Source organism: Tachysurus fulvidraco, chromosome 21 (genome assembly GCF_022655615.1).
Source record: "Tachysurus fulvidraco isolate hzauxx_2018 chromosome 21, HZAU_PFXX_2.0, whole genome shotgun sequence".
In the NCBI taxonomy this organism is placed as follows: Eukaryota; Metazoa; Chordata; class Actinopteri; order Siluriformes; family Bagridae; genus Tachysurus; species Tachysurus fulvidraco.
In genome coordinates, this window is record NC_062538.1 from 12,404,113 (window position 1) to 12,428,070 (window position 23,958).

General features: G+C 37.4%; 1 protein-coding gene across 3 annotated transcripts in view; it reads left to right on the forward strand.

Moving 5' to 3' along the window:
* Window positions 1–4,695: 4,695 nt before the first annotated feature.
* Window positions 4,696–23,958, forward strand: part of ppp2r2bb (protein phosphatase 2, regulatory subunit B, beta b) — a 47,375-nt gene continuing 28,112 nt past the window's right edge. The window contains exons 1-2 of one of the 3 annotated variants that reach the window (XM_027140072.2): window positions 4,697–5,008; window positions 21,597–21,682. In XM_027140072.2, the coding sequence (XP_026995873.2) occupies window positions 21,613–21,682 (70 nt within the window). In that variant the 5' untranslated portion in view covers window positions 4,697–5,008; window positions 21,597–21,612. Of the gene's footprint in view, window positions 5,009–21,403; window positions 21,683–23,958 lie in introns of those variants that run through there. The other 2 variants (XM_027140071.2, XM_027140074.2) reach the window with 2 other exon arrangements.

The window sequence follows — 23,958 nt, forward strand, 5'->3', positions numbered from 1 at the left end:
AAAAAATGTGCTGTAAATTTCTATGGACTGAGGTTTTGGCTTTGAGAACTGAATTCCAAGGGTGTTCGATTTGCATTCAGCCCACGGAGTTCAGTTCTTAAGCTTGGATGCTCCAAACAACACGGATGGATAAAAAACTGCTGCAGAAGACCCACCTGTATTGACACTGTTGATTCAAGTGTTTTTGTGTTATTCATGTTTTTGGCATGTAAAATGAACAAATATATTCATTAAATTCTGAATACGCAGGTTAATAAGGGTTAATATGCATTTCAAGCTTGTAAAATCTAAATGTTGTATATATACATATGTTAGCCTGTCATTTAATATTCATTAAGCCTATATGTAAAGTCTATTATCTTGTCTTATCTAAATGATTAATGCGCATTGTTCTGAATTACTGATTGTGTTTAGCACACAGACATGCACACACACACTTTTTATATTTTACCCTCCATATAATATATACTTTTCTATTTTAATTTATGTAAACAGATTTAAATTTACATTTGTTATATTGTAGAGTTGTTATTGTATGTTTTATATATGACATAAGTGCTACCGGGTGAGGAAATAAAATGTCTTTTATTTCCTCACCCGGTAGCACTTATGTCATAAAACATACAATAACAACTCTAAAATATAACAAATGTAAATTTAAATCTGTTTACATAAATTAAAATAGAAAAATATAAATGAATAGGCCACAAATGGTGTTTATTGAAGTGTGATGTTCAGGAAATGATTAACTGACAGCAGTGATGACATTTTTTTAGAAGCAGGATTTAATAATCAGATGAGAACACTTATAGATAAACATTTCATCTTTTGCAATAAAAAGAATGCTTAACAAAGACAAAAATATAAGCTGCACACACTGTTTAAATCTGCAGATTTTACTAATTAAAAAGATGTTTTATTTTTTATGATTAAAATAATATAATTATAAATTGTATGTATATGTTATGTTTTTATTATGGTTGTTAGTAACTATGTCATTATAAAACCAAGTTAAATAAAGTAATTGTAAATATAAAGTAAATGAAACCTTTATTAAGATGTAATAGTGCTTGACTATGGCTAAATAGTATTTAGGGAGTATTGGTATTCATAAACAAGTAATATATGGTTTAGTAAAAAATTCAGTAGCGTCTATATATCTGAAAATGACCTAAATATACCAATGTAAAGTCTATTGTCTTGTCTTATCTAACTGATTAATGTGCTTTGTTCTGAATTACTGATTGTGTTTAGCGCACACACACATGCACACACATAGGCACACACAGTCTTTTTTTATATTTTACCCTCTGTATAATAATGTATTTATATTAATGGTATAAAATTATATTCAATAGTTTTTATTGCAAAATAAATTTGCATAAGAAATGATCTCACACCATAATGTGCCTATTTGTTTTACACAATGTGTTAAACAGAGAAATGTTCTGAAGCATATAGGCTGGTTATTTTTTTTAATATATTATTTCTTTATAAAGTTATAAAGAAATAAGTATAAATGTTTTACATGCAAACAGCTCAGCTACAATTTTTATTAGGTTTTTAAACTCACTGAACATTTGATTAATTAAACCTACCACATCTGTTGTCCTTCTCCGTAGTCCTGCTTGCAACAGAAAACAGGGCATGGCCATAGGAAGCCCTCTGTCTAGATATAATATGGTTAGTGGTCCAGTGTCAACAATGTGTGCATACGCAGATGGGTAAACCATATTCTAGCCCCCCACACACCCCCAGCATCTGCTATTGACTTCACCATTGCCATTATAAACCCTAATTATATAAATGACTTGCAAATATATATATATATATATATATATATATATATATATATATATATATATATATATATATATATATATATATATATATATGAGATCTGACTAATCTGTGCTAGACCCACGAGTTGTATTTTATGCATGAATGAAGCGCTCCCTAATAGTTAGATGCTGCCTTTATATACTTTAGAAAAAGGAAATAATGCTAATAATAAATTTAAATCAAAAAGCACTAATGGATTTTAATGAAAAAGTGAGAATTCCAGATTTAATCCAAGTGTTTTGGCCTCTGAGGTTTATATAGAGAATCTCCAACCCTCTCTTAACATTAAGTTTCCTTTTCCAATAAATAATTCCACTACCTCACCTACCCAAGCTAGGTTCTCTCTCCTCAACCTATCAGAGAGTAAACCAAGCAATTTTTCAGAGGAACCCCTTTTGCACCAATTATATTTGTGATAACATACTTTCAGTCATGACCAGAACTCTCCCATCATGTGAATTGAGCATCCCATTCATGTCAATGAGATTGGTTTCATCCAAGCCACTGATAGATATCTGTTCATCACACATACTAATTCAGGCTCTTTCTCACACATCCCCCCCCCCCATATTATGTACAGAAATTTACACATCCTCACACACGGAAAACATTCAGAATCATGCATATGCACTGTTAAGTCGACAGGCAACTAAAACCTCCCTCCAATAAAATTGACATTCCAGAATATATATTCAATTGAAGACAGTTGGAGTACTGAAAAATAAATAATTATAAAAAAAAAAGAAATGTCCAGTGATTCAATTACAGAAATATGAAATATAAGCACTGCATATCATTCATTTTCTACCGCTTTATCCGAACTACCTCGGGTCACGGGGAGCCTGTGCCTATCTCAGGCGTCATCGGGCATCAAGGCAGGATACACCCTGGACGCAGTGCCAACCCATCGCAGGGCACACACACACTCTCATTCACTCACGCAATCACACACTACGGACAATTTTTCCAGAGATGCCAATCAACCTACCATGCATGTCTTTGGACCGGGGGAGGAAACCGGAGTACCCGGAGGAAACCCCCGAGGCACGGGGAGAACATGCAAACTCCGCACACACAAGGCGGAGGCGGGAATCGAACCCCGACCCTGGAGGTGTGAGGCGAACGTGCTACCCACTAAGCCACCGTGCCCCCACTGCATATCATAAAAGCTATAAATGATATCACTAGTAACAATGGATTTAGCAAAGATTGAATGCTGTATATGCAAATTACACTGCAGATCATCTAAGAACATGTCACATTACTTATGCTGCATGAAATGCATTGTTTAGTCTGTCTACTGAAATGTACAGTACATACATGGTCTTTGCAAAAAACTATGCATACCCACAGTTTAAAAACGGGGCCATTGTTTGTCTTGTTGTTTGCATGTGTCCTGATTGTATCAACCTTCTTTCAGTTTCATTAGTGATTAATCTGTGTTTAAGTGCTGATGTGTTGCTGTTTGATTGCAAAGTCTCCTACAGTGTGTAGTGTGTATCTCATCCTTAGTTCCTAGCTTCATAGTTTGTGTGTTCTGTTTCATGTTTCTTTATATAGATTGCTCATTTCTGATGTGTCTCTGCTCTGATAAGGACACTGCTCCTCTTCTCTGCTCTGTTGAAGATGTTGCTTCACCCCTTCTCCACTGAGGGCATTGTTCTGCCTCCTTGCTCTGTTGAGAATGTAAATCTGCCTCTTTGCTCCACTGAGGAATGTGATCTTGTGATCTGCCTCCTGGCTTCACAGACGTTGTGGTTTCTCCATCTTTTGGCTTTCACCACTGATGTGGTCTCTTGCCACCTGTCTTGACTCATATTGTCTGCCTCCTGGCCTTGACTATATACCATTCAGTCAATGATTAGTTTGTCACTTTAAGCCTTGATATGTGACTGATTGTTGTTGTGAAGATTGTTTAGTTGATTTTCTTCACTGTTATTAGGTAAATCTTCAGGGTGTAGTTCACATCTGCAAGGTTATAGTATGTGGTGGAAATTTTTACTTTAGAGATGTTTGTAAGGCCTTGTCCTTCTATGCTCGTGACTGGTAGTTATTGTGACTAGCAATTGTTTACATTTACATAATTTGTTAATTTTCTTTTAAAAATATACACACAAGAAACAGGGAAGGAAGTGCTAGTTGAAGTGTTTCATGAATAAGTAGGTCTTCAACCATCGTTTGAAAATAGACAGTGACTCAGCTGTCTGGACCCCTAGGGGAAGTTCGTTCCACCACCTTGATGCCAGAACAGAAAAGACTCATGTAGTAATACTTACCGCTTACCCTGAGAGATGTTGGAACCAGTCGAGCTGTGATGGTAACTCTGAGGGTTTGAGGTGCAGTGCGAGGAGTAATGACAGCTTTGAGGTAAGAGGAAGCTGGTCCATTTTTGGCTTTGTAGGCAAGCATCAGTGTTTTGAATCTGATGCGTGCAGCTACATTAAGCCAGTGGAGGGATCATTAAGCCATGTGGTGGTATGCGAGAACTTAGGCAGGTTGAAATCAATTTGCAGAACCCAGTAGCAGTACTAAAGGAAAGCTAAAACTTTTTTTTTTTTTGAAAATTTTAAAGAAACTAAGAACACGAGCCCTAAACCGAATAACAAGCCCTGTTCTTTACGATGAGCTTGAACGCATCTCATGCCACATCGTTCTTTTTGGCATGCGGGACAGTTTAGGCGATGTACACAGTGTAAACAGCCTAAGAAAAAAAATCGGTTTGAGCTCCACCTACAGTGTGAACGCAGCTTCAGACCTATTCCGATACAAAAAGCATGTGAACAGTGACGACGCAGGTACTAAGAACAGTCTGTCTCGTTCTTGCTCACTTCAAAGCCCCCCACCCCCTTCTCTTCCCACCCTCCCTTTTCCACCATAAAGCCTCTCCCACCGGATTCGCCACTAAAACAAGTCATATTGGCGCCTGCTGGTGAGTGGATGTATCAGTATGGTTCACCGCAGCGCAGTTTGGACGAGCCCCTTGAACGAGAGAGATTGGAGCGGCTGCACCATGTGCACGAAAGAAAGGGAATAAGCATCGCTTCTCACAGTGTGTGTCTGAGCAGGAGTAATGAGCGCGATTAGAAGATGAAATGCTTCTCTCGGTACCTGCCTTATCTCTTCCGACCTCCGAGCAGCATCCTTTCTTCCAGCTGTCACACTGAAGGTAACATCTCAAGAGCTATACAATATGTACAGCTGGTTAGCTGTGTGTGTGTGTGTGTGTGTGTGTGTGTGTGTGTGTGTGTGTGTGTGTGTGTGTGTGTGTGTGTGTGTGTGTGTGAGAGAGAGAGAGAGAGAGAGAGAGAGAGAGAGAGAGAGAGAGAGAGAGAGAGGTACCGGATTATTCTGAAAAACATCACACGTTGCAGGCAGTTAGCGGTGTTTTTGTGCGTGTGTAGCCTGTAGCCCAAGTATAAGGTGTATATGATGCACACATACATACATACAACGAGTCACACTATAAAATGAAAATAAACACACAGGTAGGTAAACAAACGACGAATGGAATTAGTTAGAGCATAAAATAGAGGTAAACAAACGTACAGACACACAGACCTAAAAACCTAAACGTGTAAAATCTGAAATCCAAGTTAAAAGCAGCGATCAACAAAGGCTAGTGTAAATATAATAAAGAAGAAATAAAAGCTAAAGCTAGTAGGTAAAGGTTCACTACAGCTGCCTGATATAAAGTAGACAGATATGTAAAGGAACATGGACAAAAACTGATAATCAATATGCAGATATGGCAAGAAGCAAATAGGGAGAAGTTACAAAAGACAGGATCAAAAGTTTTTTGGAGGAAATGAAAGAAGTTGGTGGCAGTTGGGCAAACACTGAACTTTATTTTTCTATTAATATCTTAAACATTGCATTTGGCCACTTGTGTTACATAATTATCAAAGGAACACCGGTCACCCAAAAGATGCCATATGCATTGTTGCTTTAAATAAAATTTCTTCTCGTCTTTATTTTTGCTTAGGGGTACAGTTTTTGAGGTGAACTATAGCTTGCTAGATCAAAGACAATGAAAAGATAATATTTAGTGATGAATAGATATAGTTAATTGATAGAAAGACAGACACAAAGGTATTTTAACATCATTGGGACACAGACTCTCCAAGACCTCTGAAGGTCTACTGTGGTATTTGGCACTAAGACTTTAGCAGAGGATCTGATAAGTTTTGTAGGTTTAGAACCCCTAATAGTACATAGATAAGACTTATCTGTCTAGCACATGCAGCAGATGCTCAATCAGATTAAGGTCTGGGGAATTTGGATACAGAGTCAACATCTTATACACTTTGTCAGACTTTGTCAGTATAATGTGTAGAAGTAACATCCACTTGAATGCCAGAACCCATTGGCATTGGCACTCTGACTGTTCTGCAGCTATGCAGCCCGATTTGCAGAAAGCTCATCATAGCCAACATAAACCTTTTCTGCAATTTATTTCACACTAGCACTTCTGTGGAATCAGATAAGACGTGCTAGCCTTAGATCTTCATGTGCATCATCTGGTTTGCTGGCCCATTGGTCCTTCATGTGCATCATCTGGTTTGCTGGCCCCTTGTTGTCCTTCCTTGAAACACTTTTGGTAGGTACTAACCACTGCATACCAGGAACACCACACAAACCTGTCATTTTAGAGATTTTCTGACGAAGCATTCTATTAATCACAAATCGATTCTAGTCAAAGTCGATCTGATCCCTACACTTTTAGATTAGATAATATACAACTTTATTGTCATTACAGATGTACAAGTACAAGGCAACAAATTGCAGTTTTACATCTAAACAGAAGTGCAATAAGCAGGAAGTGCAAATTGTACAGTATTTACAGCATGATTATAGTATTTACAGGATGAAAAGGATAATATACAGATATGCTATGTAAACTGTATATAGTTATGGATATACAAGATATACAGGTTGGGTCCTATAGACATGAAATATATTATGTTATGTTATATATTATATATTATATTGACAAATATACAGGTGCTAAAGACATAATATACAGGGGTGACTGATCATCGGGAGGCAGAGTTTAGTAAGGTGACAGCCCTAAGGAAAAAGCTGTTCCTCGGTCTACTGGTTTTTGTCTGGAGGCTCCTGAAGCCCCTACCGAAGGGAAGGGGGACAGACAATCTATGGGCAGGGTGAAAGGAGTCTTTAAGAATGCTGCGAGCTAAACGCAGACAGTGTTACCTTTGGACGTCCTCAACAGCTGTAAGTAAAGTTACTGTGATGGGCTAAGCGGTTTTCACCAGACTGTGACACAGAATAGAGGAATGGGCTCAGCACACAGCCCTGTGGTACACCTGTGTTATGGATAATGGTGGCAGAGTGGATGAGGCCTGACCTGACATCCTGTGGTCTGTTGGTCAGAAAGTCCATAATCCAGTGATAGAGGGAGGTGTTGATGCCTAGATCCCCAAGTTTGGTCGTTAACTTTAATGGGATGACGTTATTAAATGCTGAGCTAAAGTCCACAAACAGCATTCATGCATATGTGTTATTATTGTCCAGATGTGTGATGTCTTATTGCTGCGGTAGGCAAATTGATGTAGGTCCAATGAGGGTGGAAGGCAGTGTCTCTCAAAGCACTTCATGATGATGCGTGTGAGCATGGGCGTAAATCCCGGGGGTACGGGGGGACATGTCCCCCCCCAATCCGAGGATTGCATTCTCTATTATGAAAAATAAAGCGATTAAATAAAGCGATTCTTTAAATAAAGCGATTTTTTTTAATGTAGTTGATGCAGATTCATTCATAAATTAGTTGGCAAAAATGCTTATTACCGATGTAATTTTCCATGAATCTGCTATATTAGCGATTAAAATATTACTTATCGAGTTAACGTTAGCTTGTTTACAATAGCTTGTTTACAATAGCTTGTTTACAATAGCTTGTTGCATAGTGCACTGTAACCTTTAAACCTTTTTTATTTCCTTGTTTTTATATTTGTGATTATTTTTATGATAGTTTTACTTTCTTTGAAGAAAAACTTTGAAAATAACCATAATGACCAAATGACCATAACCAAAATAACCGCAGTCTCCATACTACAATAATAATCTTTATAAGTACAATTAGACTATTATTTGTGTCCCCCCTTCAAAAATTGCTCATGAGAAATTTTATATTTATTGTCCCCCCCTACTGTTAAATGAAATTTACGCTCATGGGTGTGAGTGCTACTGGGTGGTAGTCATTCAGGCACATCTGATTGGAGTGTTTTGGAACTGGGATAATGGAGGTGGATTTGAAGCACGTTGGCACGTTCACTAGGGTTGAAGATGTCCGTAAAAACCCCTGCAAGCTGTCCTACGTTGCCCATTTTCCTGCTTCCAACAGATCATCTTCAAGATCTGACTGTTCATTTGCTGCCTAATATTATAAGGGTTGTTTTGTGGTGTAAATTATGATAAAAAAAAAACAGAATGGGTGGATTATTGTGGTATAAAGCATTTGATAAACAATTCAGTCTTTGAAAACAATTCCACTGGAATTCTTTTAGTTTCAGAGTGCTAGCTAAGATGTACCCGTTTACCGACTTGCATTCAACTTAAGTCTATCAGCAATGTTAGCTAGTGGACCAGATCAGAAAATTGGAAACAAATTGAGATTGTAATAAGTGTTAAGACTGTTACTGTAACTTTAAATCTTTAAGCTAGTTGTCATAGGCACTTACGCCTGGGTGTTTCCGATTTGTGTGCTGCCAGGCTAATTCACATTTACATTACACCGAAAGCGGGAACCTTTTCCAGATGTAGGAATCTGTAACAATTAATTGTTGTTCAAATGATCAAATTTGTCAGATTTGTTACATCCATACAGGAGACAAAGATTGTATTCTTTATCTTTTCACAGATTTGAAATGATTTACAATTCATTAAAATGTAGATTTGTATCATATAATAATAGAATTGAAAATAGCTTTCAAATGTTTCTGCATTCGCCATGCTTTTTATTGAACTTTCAATTGCATAATTAATAGTAATTAATTAAGTAATTAATAAAGAAACACATCAGTGAATAAATTTAAAGCCATTTAATCCGAGGGACTGGTTGAGTAGTCTTATAACTGTTATAGCTGGTAACAGTGGTAGATGCTCTTGGTTTATAGTGATTCTGTTATTAAATAATAATTGTATAACTATAACAAAATCACAGATCTGCTGGATATATATCATAAATCTTGAGGGGTTACCAGACTCCACTTTGAAAATCATGGATATAATCAGCATATACATTGAACTAAATGTACCAGATAAAAAGCATTGGTCAGCCATTACTAATCCAGTTTACATGGTTTACATGGTTTGCTGCTGTACCTTTGTTTTGATGCCAGCCTCCTCTCTGTAAGCTGTATGCTTTATTTGTTAAGAGCCGGTGGCCTGGTTTTCCCCATGCCTAGAAAGAGTTCTGCAAGAAAATAAGAGATAATAAAGTCAAAAAGTGTGGGGATGGTGGATTTATATTTGTGTATTCTGTGAGCTAGAGAGAGATTGCTGAATTCTGAGTCACTGTTGTAACAGTATTCATTTGGATGTTGTAAGAAACCTTTTGTTTCTATAATTCTGGCAAAACTACTGAAGAAATGAAAACTAACACAGTGTCGAAGTAGTGGATGTTATCTGTCCACCCTTGTGTCCATCCAAAACTTTCATTAACACAATTTCTCAAGAAGAAGTTAAATGTTTGTAGGATTTACTGTACATGGAATACTAATTAATTATTAACAATTTTAAAATCCAACTGCTTAGAAATTTTGAAATTGATCCAAACAAGATAAAGATCAAATTTTGTTGCTTCCTTTCAGTTTTAAGTATATTTTAAGGTTATTTCTGGAATACAAATTATTAAAAAGCACTAGATTATGGTGGCCTGTTATCTCTTTGGTTAATAGTTTCATATAGTACCCACTGATTTCTACCTTCAAAACCCATGCAGTTGTTGGGTGCAGCAGTTTACAGTGGCAAGAAGGGCCTGCTCACACTGACCCACTGATTACACAACCTTTAAAGACTTAGACCCTCCCAAATAGAGGGGGCTAGGTTAGCTCTAACATGACACCCCCCCCCCATGCCTTGTTTTCTTATCAACCATCATTCTGCATTATCATTATCAAACTTTTTATACAATTTCAACACTATAAACTCTTAGCAAGTGAAAATTCAGTAAACAGTATGGCCCAAAGTTTGAGGACAACTGGCCATTTTTGCATTTTTGAACAAACAATTCTTGATTTAGTTCCTCCTTGTTGTTTTAATATCCTTTATTCTTCTGAGAAGGCTTTTTTCAAAATTTGATTTTGGAGTGTGGCTGTATGGATTTGATGCTGGTGCTGATGTTACCTGATGTGACCAGGCGCTGATGTTAGTTAAGGAGGCATGGTGTGCATTTCAGTTAATCCTAACAGTGACAAATGGGGTATTTGTCATGCTCAGAACATGTTTGTTCAATTGAACGCGAATTTTAATGCTACAGCATATACAGACTATTCTACAGCCATGGCCAAATGTTTTGCGAATGACCCAAATATTAATTTTCACAAAGTCTGCTGACTCCATTTTAGTGATGTCAATTTGCATATACTCCAGAATGTTATGAAGAGTGATCAGATGAATTGTGATTAATTGTAGTCCCTCTTTGCCATGAAAATGAACTTAATACCAAAAAAAGAATTCTATTGCTTTTTTATATGTATATATGTGGTGAGAAAAGTGTTTGCCCCTTTTCTTTCTTTATTTATTTTTTTGCATGTTTGTCACACTTTAATGTTTCAGATCATCAAACAAATTTAAATATTAGTTAAAGATATATATACACATAGAAAAAAGTCTAGTTTTGGTGCAAAACAACCCATTGAGAGCCTTAGAATTTGGGGGAGGGATCCCTCTGCTGGAGTGGTAGAGAACTGTCTTTAGTAAATGTGACCTAAAACTTCTAGTCAACTCTACAAAAGCTGCTTTGCCGGTTAACATGTTTATTCCAAGTGTTTTACACCCAGGGAGAGAAAATTTTATTCAGCACAAAGCCACAACCTGAACTCTGCTGAACACCATTGGGATTAATTAAAATGCAGTCTCACCCTACCTCATTGTGTGATCGCATTAATGCTGTTATGCTGAATAGGTAAATGCATACAGCCATGTTACAAAAGGTAGTAGAAAATCTGGGAGCATCCAATTGTGAGCATCCTTATATCACCGCTGTGTGGTTACTATCCTCAGATTCTCAGTACATTAATACTATATTTATGTTTATGACAGAATTTATGACAGACTGTTGTCTGGATTCCAAAAACTTTTTCGATATTGATGTTCTTGCTGAATTTGTCAAGAGCTTGAATGGTTGTTGGCCAGACCACTAGGGGGCTGGCAGGTGTCTTCTTGTTGCCCACTGTTTCTATGTGGGCAGTGCTATGCTCTAACCTGGCTAATGTTTCTGCCATTTCACCTGTTCCTTGTTCACCTTGATTATTCTGTCTATATTTGCTTGTCTTGTTCTCTGTTTGTTGTGAGTCATTGTCTTTGTCACAGTGATGTGATTGTCATTGTGTTTACCAGGTTAACGTTGCTATAGTTATGTGTGAATCATTACCATGTTTTGATTATCTTTTGTTGGTTTATCAAGTGTACGTTTCGTTCATGTCTTTGTTGATAGTGGTAAACACTGGAACCCTGCGTTTGGGTCTGATTCACATCACTGCAAACATCCATGAATGTTACATGAATGCACAATATGTATTTTTGTACACTAAGTCAAAAGAACATACCTAGTATGATTGTTTCATACAATTATTTCCATTCTATTATTATTATTATTATTATTATTATTATTATTATTATTATTATATATTCTCTGACTATGAATCACTTGTCTGATCTGTCTCTACCTGTATGTTAACTTGTGGTACTGTTCAACATGTGTATGCATTTGTGGCATGTCATACATCATAAAATCTATACAATATATGACACAAAATCAGCATTAATACACTGACTGGACTTTTGATCAGATCAGAATGTCATGAGTTCAAATCCCAGCTCTGACATGTAGAGAATGCTGGGACCTTGATAAAGGCCTTTAACCCTCAACTGCTAAGTTGCATAATTTAGATAAATGTAAGTGGCTCTATATAAATATGTCTTCCAAATGTATACTGTATGTTATGTTAGATGTCCGCATCACTATTACATCAAAAGAACGTCCAGCATAATGTATTTGCAAATAAAGTGTTTTCTGATTACAATGCCAGAGTTACACATTTATTTCATGCATAACACATACAGAGGGCTCATCAGTAATATTTCTGTTACATTGCATAAATCAATGAAGTCTTCTGCCTGCTGTATAGTGTCCAACTAGTCTGAACAGCACCGGATGGTTCTGAGGGCATGGATGGTTCTAATAGTGCTGCTTCATGTTTCTGCTTGCAATCAGGCAGGAGCAGGACAGGAGAGTGAACTGAATTGCTGAAAGGAATTGGGAGGAATTTTTAGACCTTCCCACAATATGTGTGTTGCATGTGATGTGTAGTTTGTAGTTATTGGTCAGAGGTTGGCCTTGTAAAAGTCCCAGGTTACCCTGAACACAGCCTCAGGGTGTTATGCGAGACACAGAGGAGGAAGCCGGAGTGAAAGCAAACAGAGTTTATTTGCAAAAAACACGGAAGAGTAATCCGGTGGTGCGCGGTGGAAGCACGGCCCACAAAGGTCCAGAGTTAGGAAGGCAGTCTGTGTTATCCGGTGGTGTGCAGTGGAAGCGAGGCCCACAAAGTCCAGAGTATTGGGAAGAAAGGCAGTCGGTGAAATACCCAGCGGAGCACTTAGGAGAAGCACGAAGCTGAACACGAACACGGGAGTGTAGAGGAATGAACAGCCAAACCATGGATAATAACTGACGGTGAGTGGGGGTGAGAGAGGGGATTGTATATGGTGGTTGATGAGAGTGAAATGAGAGTCAGGTGTGTGCAATTAGTAAGCCGGGCCGAGCCGCTCAGTGCGGGCGGGGCACGCACGGGAGAAGAGTCAGAGAGCTCCCTGACACAGGGAACGGGGATTCTTGCTTACAAATGATGACATAATGTTGTCTGAGTGCCTGGAGGATAAAGTCTGTTGGTTGATGTGTGATTGAAGAGACAGATTAAAGTGTGTGTCTTAGACAATGAGGCTGACAACTTTCAAACATGAGAAACATAAAAATGGACAAACCAAATTATATAAGGGGTCAGAGGTCGCAGCACAGTGCCCATCCTCAGCGCCATTTTAGACTCCAGTGAGTTGGGACCATAAACACCATCCAACTCCACTGACTTGGTAGAATACACTATCCTATCCATCACTACTTCCTACAATCATAATATAACTTTTATAGGTTATCCACTTGATGTCTCAGTCATTAGTTGCTCAAGGGAACATGCAAACTCCACTAATTCTAGAAGAAAACTGGCTTGGTTTTTATCCAAGATAAAAAGAAGTAGAACTACTTTATGCTAATTATAATGACATTTTAATGCCAGGCAATCAGTAGTGCCAATCCACACATGATATCACTTCTGAAGTCTGAATCGTCAGATTCTCGCATACCACCCCGCTGCTGCGATCCCTCCACTGGCTTCCGTTAGCTGCACGCATCCGATTCAAAACACTGATGCTGGCCTACAAAGCCAAAAATGGACCAGCTCCCTCTTACCTCAAAGCCCTCATCATTCCTCGCACTGCACCCCGCAACCTCCGATCTACCAGCACTGCTCGACTGGTTCCACCATCTCTCAGGGTAAGAGTATACTACAAGACTCTTCTCTGTTCTGGCACCAAGGTGGTGGAATGAACTTCCCCTAGAGGTCCGGACAGCTGAGTCACTGGCTATTTTCAAGCGGCGGTTGAAGACCAACTTACTCAGGAAACACTTCAACTAGCACTTCTTTCCTTATCTTTTGCATTAAAAAAAAAAAAAACCTTTGACACTTTTTCATTGTAACTTTGAACAAATGTTTTAAACTCATGGTATCTTAAGTATGTAACCTAGTGAACCAGCATTAATGTATTCAATGTTAGAGATTTAAGCACTTATGTACGTCGCTCTGGATAAGGGCGTCTGCCAAATGCTGTAAATGTAAATGTAAATGTAGATTCACGTCTTAAACTGTTTAGACGTATAAATCACAGGAGATAAATGGAGCCATGTGTCATTACATCACAAAATATTTTACTTCAGCAGTTTCAGATTTATTAAGTGTCCCTATTAAGCATCAAATGCCTATACAAATGGAATTCCAGAAGGACATTAAAACATCAGTAATGTGGATGTAGAATGCAACACAAAATTAAGTGGAAATATATGGTGCTACTTCATAGTGTATTTATGAGAAATAGGGTTCAAGGAATCAAAGCATGACACTGTTTTCCAAATGGTTTAAGATATTTTATCTCCAAAGCCAATGGTAACAATTAAACCTAAAAATTGCTTTATGTCACAAGAAATTGTAAAAAGGTAATGTCTGTATTTAACCTTTAGGGGGTGCTGCAGTGTAACAGCTGTCAGAGTACAGTTTTTACTTCCTTTTTTTTTATACATTTTCTTTAACACTAACACTTGTGCATGTTTGGGGGGGGGGGCAGGTGTTCAGGTGGTAGCTGCAGCAGTTGCACGTATACATCAATAAACATCTTGTCTTCTGAGTTGAGTATCCTGTCCTTCACATCTAGTTTGTCTCTTTGAAGAATCTGAAGTTCTTCCTCTCCTCAGATTATGGTTTGTGATTGAGTCTGTGAATGAAATAAGATATGGCTTTGCCATATTTCCTGCAAACCTCACTGATGTGTTACTTCCCGTGTGTTGGGCATATTATTAAGAACCTACTGACTGTAATATCATTTCAAGACAACCATCTGAGATCAACCTTTCTGATGATCTCAGATGGCATCTTCTTCTAAGGATTGACACAACTGAAATGCAAGCTGTTGTCAGACAGTTGGCTAGGTGTGAAATCCATACTGGATCTAGACTAGCACAGCTGTAACCACCTGGCTAGTTGCAAAAGTACACAAAGGACAACCTGTTATGAAACCTGTCATTTTTTCACACAATTTCAAATTTTGGGGTGGGTTAGTTAGTAACAAGGCATTTAATAACCATAAAGAGATATTGCATAAGACTGTATTAATAAAGGGTACATAATACTTTGAGTTATGTCATGTATTATATTTTTCCACAGTTAAATAATAATGAAAATAATAATTGAAAATTCTATACTTTAAGTTTATATCACTTACTATGCGAGTTTTCTTAGTACTGTGAAAAAAAAACACGTACTGTGGTTTTGAAGTATGAAATATCTTCCACTGGTTTTATGAAAAAGGTCACTCTCTTATATGTAACTCAAGTCCTCTAGGCCCTGGATTACTAATTCCTAAAGAGCATAGGTTCAAGCTTCCTTAGTTTTGGAAAATCAGCCTCTTCCTGCACTGATACATATACAGTACAGAAGAGATGAGACAGACTAATGGTTTGTTACTTAGATCATTGTTCTTTACTTACAACTTAAGTGACTCTGTAAGTAATAAAACGAACTTGAATAACTCTGCATTTGATTAGTGCACTGCATTGATTTACAGTTCAGCGTGAAAGGTGCAAAAAAGGAGCCTGAATTTAGGTATACTTGTATACAAGTTTTTGAAATTTTGTTTTCTTTGCATACACCTTTTCATGTTTCCATTCTTGCTTTCCAACTGCATTTTCCTCAACCGCATTAGTGGGCCAAGTGCCATCAGTAGTGAATGAGGCAATGATGCTATGAATAATCTATGAATATGTAAAGGTGTTTCTTTACCTTGACAAAGTAGCTGGCAAGGTAGATTGCCACCCCACCCTCAAATAAATCATATCCACTTCAGGGTGGGACTCCTGGCTGGCAGAAATGAAAAATGCCAGACAATTAAATTCAGAGTCAGATTTTGAACAGTGCCAATGTAATCTTTTGTTCTGTGCAGTTCAGTGCATGGCGTTCCAAATTGCCTAGCTCTCTTATAGTTATGTGACAATATCAGCAGAAATAGTGAGATGTTCGGAGGTTTTCTATGAAGTCACTGATTTTATGCCAACCCAAATCATCACCTGCAGTCCACAAATCACACACATATAAATTAAGAGGTATTCTCTTACACCCAGAAGTACAACAATCTTCAAACACAGGAAGATTTTTTAGCAAAGCTGATAATGTATCTTTTATGGGAATATTGTTCCTTTTTGTTTGCATAAAAGAATGGACTGCGGAGGTGCACAGGGAACATTTTCCTCAAAATATTGTTTTTTCTTCTATTATGTGGAAAGAGCAAAGCTGCAGGATGCATGAATGTCTGTCATTTAGGGTCTGCAAAAAATATTATTTATTATATTTCTCTCTCAGAGAGTTTAGTTAGTGATAAATTAGGTTGATTTTTTGTGTACTACTAGTACTGAGGTTTTTTAATTTCCCTACTACAAACTGTACAGAGGTAAAAGGGACAAGGTGGTAAAAGGTTATAAGTTTGGTAATTTCTGAAGTATGATTTGTAACCTGCTATACCATATGTATATTGGTAAAGTGCCTTATTTCTTTGTAGCCCTTATAACGTACATATAAGGGTTTTAACAGAAACAACAAAACTATGAAATGTGCAATCTGTGAGCATGTTTTACTATGGCACAACACTCAGTTTTTCAGCTCATACTTTGAAGCCAACAGCTCACACAACTTATAACTTACTGCAGAGAGAAAAAATAAGTCTATATGAGTGCAAAAGACATTAAGAAATCTGAAAAAATCTATTTTTGTGTAAAAACTATTTTGTGTAGGCAGCTAAATTTGTTTAAGTTTCAAGTTAAAGTTTATTGTATTTCTAGAGCACATTTTACACAAGCGAAGTTGACCAAAGTGCTGTGCATCCGTTTAAACCTTTTGTTTAGATTCTTTTAACCGGCTAAACAGTTACACCACCTCAACCATATTACATTAGCTATGCTATTGATCTAACTCTCAACTCAAATCAAGAGAGCAGAGAGTTTGTTTATTAGCTTAGTTAGCTAACACTTTAGTTAACCATTTGCAGTATGGCAGGTCATAAATATTTAATACCTTTGCCAAGCTGCTAAAGCTGCTAAGACAAAGTCTATAACAATATGCAAGATGAAGCTACTGAGCTTGAGTTTTATGTACTTGCCTTGACTGTGCAAAATGTTAGTACCCTTTAACCCTTGCTGTGGCTGTGGATGGTCCTTTTTTATCTCAAATGTAATGGTATGAAATGTTCCCGTTTCTGTTTATCCTATCCTAAAGTAAACACTCTCTTCCAGTCTCTTCCAAAATGTCAACAGTATACACTAAACATTTCCAAACTCCTCTGTAGGTAGTTTAATGCCACTGTGTTTTTTTTTATTGACCAGACTTTCTATCGATAACCCCACCCCAAAATTGTTGCTTAAAATTATTGTCAGGTAAATGGTGGTTTGTCTCTTTTTCCTGACCACCTCATTGCAGACATGAAAGTTTGTTACTGTTGAAACTTTTCAGATTCTTTTTTTTTTTTTTACATTTAAATGAAAACTCTGTGCCATTTATAGTGATTATGACTTGGTACATTTACATGTTAAAAAAAACTATTGGTAGTTCACTAATGCCTGTAGATATTATATACTGATAAATATTTGTGAAATAATACATTTGTTTTGGTATTTTAACAGTATTTTTAAGCTTAGTTTCTTTTTAAATATAAACAGTCAACATGGATGGCCAGCTTTCATGGTGTACTCAATACGTCCCCGGGTGTCGCTATCCATGGTTCTGAAACATGAAGAGTTTTGACAAGTTGAAGATGTTAAACAGGATCTTAAAAGGAACATCATCCTAATATAGGAAACATGGACAAAAATACTGCTCTAGTGAACAATAATGGATAATGCACTACCTCCCTAAATACACACATACCACCCCTTGCACAAACCCACACACACACACCTCACAGTGTCTTATTAGGAATTGAGCCAACTCATCTATTTTGAAAATTGGGGGGAAAGGAGGGGGATTAGAATGGGGTACTGAGTGCCATGAATGCAGACTCGACAGGCAAAGGTGTGATGAGCATAATGCATGCTATGCGGTCGCAAGAGATAAAAAATCTAATTGTGGAGGGGGAAAGATATAAAAACGTAAGCACAATAGACAGGGGCATGGAAGATTGATGACCTGAATGAGGATTGTGTATAGTCACATTAGTATAAAAAGTAAGAAGATAGATGTGTCTCTTTTGTCTTTTGGTTGTGCAGATTAAAAGGCTTTTTAATCATCACAAAAACTGCTCACAAGACAATAAATTGCAAGCTTGAAAAAAAGCCCAGTAATAGTAAGATTTATAAGCTCTCATTTCAGCTGTGGGAACAGAAATGAAATACATTATGTTTTTAAACCACCTTCTGTGCTTTGATTAGTGCAGTGACATTCTTGAAGCAGCTGCAGTCATGTTCATTTAAATGTCTAGCAGCTCAGCATGTGGGCTTTCTCCTGTGCACAATCCTGTCCAAGTGCCCACTGCTTTCCTGCCCTTGACCCACCCATTGTCCTCAAATCTTTGCATGCACCAGGTGCCATTCAGGAGTCCAATGCATTATATCTGGATTTCTATGCTAAAAAGCATTGTGCTCACATCTTTTCAAAATTCATATTAAATCACTTTTCTTATTGTCTTAAATTCTCAGGTAATTTTTGCGAAGCTATTGTGATTTAATACTGTCAAATCTGATCTAAACAATGATCAGATTTTTATATAATGGCATAAAATATAAATTCCCCTCCAAAAGCAGGGTTAATGCTTTTGTTTTTGTTATAATCAAAATGTTTGGGTTAAAATAAAAGATAAAAACGAGACAATAGATCAGATATTTAGCATTTATTTCTTGATATTTACATCTAGACATGCTAAACAACTTAGAACATGGCACCTATTTAAACACATTTTTCATGACATCAAAAATACTGAAACATGTGACTGGCATGTTTCTGTGTGGCCCTTGTTGATTGTTTAAACAATTAAGCTCTGAATAGCCCTGGGTTTCACCTGCAGACTGCATTTGATAACATGGATTAAACCCCTTCATTGATTATTTTCCTATAACCACACTCCCTAAGTTTTATTCTTCAGAAATCTTGTTATTTTGAAGATTGCTGAGTCAACTTTTGATTTGACATTATATTTAATTTAAAAATAGAAACTGAAAATGTTTTTGCATAGGCAGTATATTCAATAACAAAAGGCTGTTGTGTCATTAATTTGTGTTTAGATACTTAACTCTTAACTGTTAATGAGACATGATCATTTTAAGAATATAATTATTTATTGACTTCTATATTAATTGTGTCTAATTTGCATTCTGTGATACCAGAACCCATGGAGCTAATTGCAAGCATTACTGTGATAAGTTGTGTGATACTTTTGGCCGGAAAGCATTCTGTAACTAGCCTCTGCCCTTTCTTGGTTGGCTTTGTGATTTTCTTTAGTTGTGTGGGTGTTGTTTAGGGCTCATCAGGGACATTCAGACATCAATTAGGAGTCTGTGGGTGTGGCTCTACCCATATAAAGGTTTCCTTGTATGCACTGGAACATGGACCCAAGTAGGATGTCCTATAGGTACCACATAAATGGCCAAAATGTGTCCATCCATGGCTTTGTGAATCTCACACTTTTCTGTCACCCCGAGTCAGATGTTAATTGGCTGCATTACATAGATGAGGCCAAAAGTATCATTACACCACACAATTGAGGCTACCATGTCTTCCATTTGTTTAGGCAATTAGCATATCTACTTTAGGTCATTTCAAAATAACATCTTATAGTGAGATTTATAGTCTCTCAAAAGGTTCTCACAAGACTTTGCCTGAATTTTTGCCCATTCCTCTTGAAAGAACTGTCTGTTTTGTGGTCCTATTTTGTGTTTGTGTCTTTTCTATGAGATTCAGGTCAGGGCTTTGTAATGGCCACTTCTTTGACTTTGCTGTCTTTAAGCCATTTTGTTGTAACTTTGAAAGTATGCTTAGGATCCTGCTGATTAAATTCAACTGCAATCAGGTTTTAACTTTCAATTCTGATGTCTTGAGTCTTTCTAGATATCCCTCCTTCCTCATTCTCCCGTCCCTTTTCCAAACCACCACAACCTGATTCTGCCACTCCCATGACATGACATATTTTTCTGTACAGAATGAGTCATAGATTTGTCTTGGCAGAACTTCTGACTGTTTTCTTTCTTGTTGTAGTTGTCATGTGCATGAAGAGAATGTTTGTTTTCTGGTTATTTTGATATTCCTGTCGTTTGTTTCCAGTCCCATGCATTTGCATGCAGCTGTTTACTTGCCAGACTAAACTTTGAGCCAGGATTCAAATCTAATATTTGAACTCGCCATACCGACATAAGTGTTTCTGTGCGGTCAGTCTGAGTCTGACACAGCTTTCTTGAGATGGTCAATTCCACAGTTGCCAGATGTTAAGTAACGTGCCATTAATACAGTATATCACTTTTGAACACATCTATCACTTTTAATCACTTTGAATGATTTTTAAACTTTTTTGCTAGACTAAAATATTCACAAAGCAGTGACCCAAAATGTTAAATTAACTGGTAGTAACAAACAATAAGTGAAGACCATATCCAATTTTTTCCTGATTTGGGCATTATTTTAAGAACTGTGAGGAAGGAACTCTGACCCTTTCCCAAATGGTACCTTAAGTCTGCACACATTTAAAATGTGATGATTTGGGATGTAAGTTTTATTTACTGATCCACAGAGTCATTTCTCTACCATAAAATGTGTTAATACATTACTAGTGGCTCTAGTATTGAGCAGTATTCAGGCACAACACAAAACATATTCTCCTGGCTAAAAAGGCCTGTTCTGTTGAATGGGAAAGAATGTGGAAAGCATGAGCTTCCAGTAGAAGCTAATTTATCTTTACGTGCGATGTAAAAATTGAAAGTTGTACGTCGGTGTTTATCTGTGTAGCAGTTCTGAGACTCCGCATGCGCGCCCTTATGACCATGCAGGAGAGCGGTGCGCGGTAGTGGGCGGGGATAAAAACGAAGGGTGCGCGGTAGTGGGCGGGGCTGAACACGCAGGGCGCTCTGTAGTGGGCGGGGCTGAACACGCAGGGTGCGCTGTAGTGGGCGGGGTTGAACACGCAGGGTGCGCTGTAGTGGGCGGGGCTGAACACGCAGGGTGCGAGGCAGTGACTGCAGCAGCGCGCACGGGCACTTACTCTCTCTTCACACACGCATTTTAGCCACACGTCTGTCTTCGGATTATGGATTTTGACCAGTGCAGTTTAGCACCGTCTAGTATTCGTTGCGGTCGATCTTTAAAGAAGTGGCAGCTCGAAAACCGACACTGACACACCCAGACATTTCCTGTTCTGTATAAGGATTGTGTGTGTGTGTGTGTGTGTGTGTGTGTGTGAGAGAGAGAGAGAGAGAGAGAGAGAGAGAGAGAGAGAGAGAGAGAGACAGACAGACAGACAGAGAGGGGAGAGAGAGAGAGGGGAGAGAGAGAGAGAGAGAGAGAGAGAGAGAGAGAGAGAGAGAGAGAGAGAGAGAGAGAGAGATATCAGCATCAGCTTGTTCTGTGCTGCGTGGATGTGGGCTCTGCGCGCGCGGACTCCTCGGACCTGAGTGGATGCAGTGGATCATGGACACCGGGTTCTGTGCTTTCTTTTTCCAGTCACACCGCATTATTCATGGATGAGGAAATAGATACCCGCAAGATCAACAGCAGCTTCCTCCGCGACCACAATTATGCAACTGAAGGTAGTCAAAATTGAGATGATTCAGTCTTTTAAACTGATTCTTTTCTCCTTGCTTTTCTTGCACGCCTTTAGGCCTCGTATTTAAATACATGACAGAGATGATAGAATTGCTTGGCTGTAGCGCAGTGACATGGAATAAGTGCATAATGCATATTGTTGGTAGGTTTTTATACTGTATGTATTTTGTATTGTACGAAATGCATTCAGCATGTATCCTATATCTAGTGACCAAAACAGACACGTTTAACATCCTGAGCAGATTCACCGCATTATCACTGGCGCAGAAGAGCTACAGTCATTTTCAACTCGGAATGTTGTAATTGCAATAGTTTAGTGTGTTGTATCTACTGGATTTAATGATAAATAACGACAAAGCCAACTTTGGAGCATGAAACCAGGATATGGCAATTAGATATGTGATTCTATTAGAGTTTGATGTATACTGGCCTTATACAGGTCTTGCAGGAGAACGTGTGACTCATGTCTTAAATCATGCCTTCACTTGTCATCAGACTCAAGCACAAAGTCAATCTGATTACTAAGAGGTTAACTGTCCACATTCAGATGTCTGGCATTAGAATTGTATCAGAAATGCTGATTGATCAAAAAATGGACTACTTTGCTTATGTTTTTTAATTCAGTGAAGAGAAGATTTTGAGCTGACAAAGCGAAGAATGATTTCCATCATTCACATCACTGTAGACTATATTGTAGACTAGACTAGAAATTCATTTATACTGCTGGCCTTCAGTGACAGGCTTCCTTAAAATTCTGCTATGTAAGTGGAATCTGAATTTATACCAGTAAACAAGAAACATAAAAATTAGAAAAGTGGAAAGTGATGGTCAGATTTAAACTGCATAGTCTGGGCTATGTGCAGGATATAAACTTTAATATGAATACTTTCTATGAAATAATTATGAGTAATAAGACATTTAAGAAATGTATTGATTACTTTTTATGTAATATATTAATTATTAGCTATATAATTATGTGCAAAACAATCAGCAATAATGTTAAATGGCCCAAGCCAACCTAGAATATTCCCATTCAGTTCTCTAAAGTGCTAAACTATTCTATAGGGGCTATATAGGATCACACTGCTACCTGTGACACACATCAGTTGTATGATCTTGCTTCACCCACTGACCTAGAGACAGATTGCCGACCTGAGAATTAACCAGAGTCCTTGTTTTCTGGCTGCTGTTTGCATGCATGCATTTATCTGTCATGCCATTGATGCTGCTTGACTGTGACTGCATCCAGATTTAATCTTGTATGATAATAAAAAAAAAGATAATGGCACATATGGAAAAAATTTTGACAAATGCATCAAATATCTTTTTCTTTAAAAATATATATTAAAGAGCCAAGATTTTATTTGTTACATACACACTTATGTAGAGTCTACTACTTTTAGTGAAATTTCTGCTCCTCTTTAGATTTGCATATAAATGAACTCAATCTAAAAAAAATAAACTAAAAATAAATATGAATAGAAACAATTAAAAATAAGTAAATAAATGAAAAATAGCATATGACGTGAAATTTTGTTACATGTTGTAACAGTAAAAGTACATTAAATTGTAAATATATAACTGTAAAATAACAAGTGATCACAACTGTGAGGAAAAAAAATGCTTGAACTTTTTATTTTTTCAGTCAAAATCCCCATCAACATTTTTGAGAAAATGAGACTGGCAGTCCAATTGGTAACCATAAAATGAAAACTCCAGGTTGAAAGCACAAAAGAAACATGAGCATGCATTAAAGGCTAAGAAATGCTATTAAAATCCTTTATGAGCACAGTGCATAGTAATGGTGATAACAAAACCCAGCATGAAGTGTATATTAGTATCTTGCTGTGTTTTGTTTGTATTGCCAAATATTATTTGGTAGATTTTGAACGCTTGAAAGCCTACATAATATGTGGTATGCTTTGGTGTTAGGACTTTACATTGTGAATAAGTGCTCAACAAATGGAAGAGGCAGAGTGACAGTTGAACACTCCCTCACTAATCTAGGTGAACTTCTTAAGAGGTTTATCCCTTGCTTGTAAGTAAATAGATGTTTAACCACCAAGTATCTACCAAGTGGACTGAACACTCTAAAAACCATCACAGAGATAAGCTCAAATTCTGTAAAGGGAACTATAACATTGGTGGGGTTGTGGAAGTTTATATGTGACATTTTATGCATGATTAAATTTATAAAATGAGCAGAATCTTACTGTAGTGTTGAAACAACACAAGAAACAACAAACCAACACTGAATGCT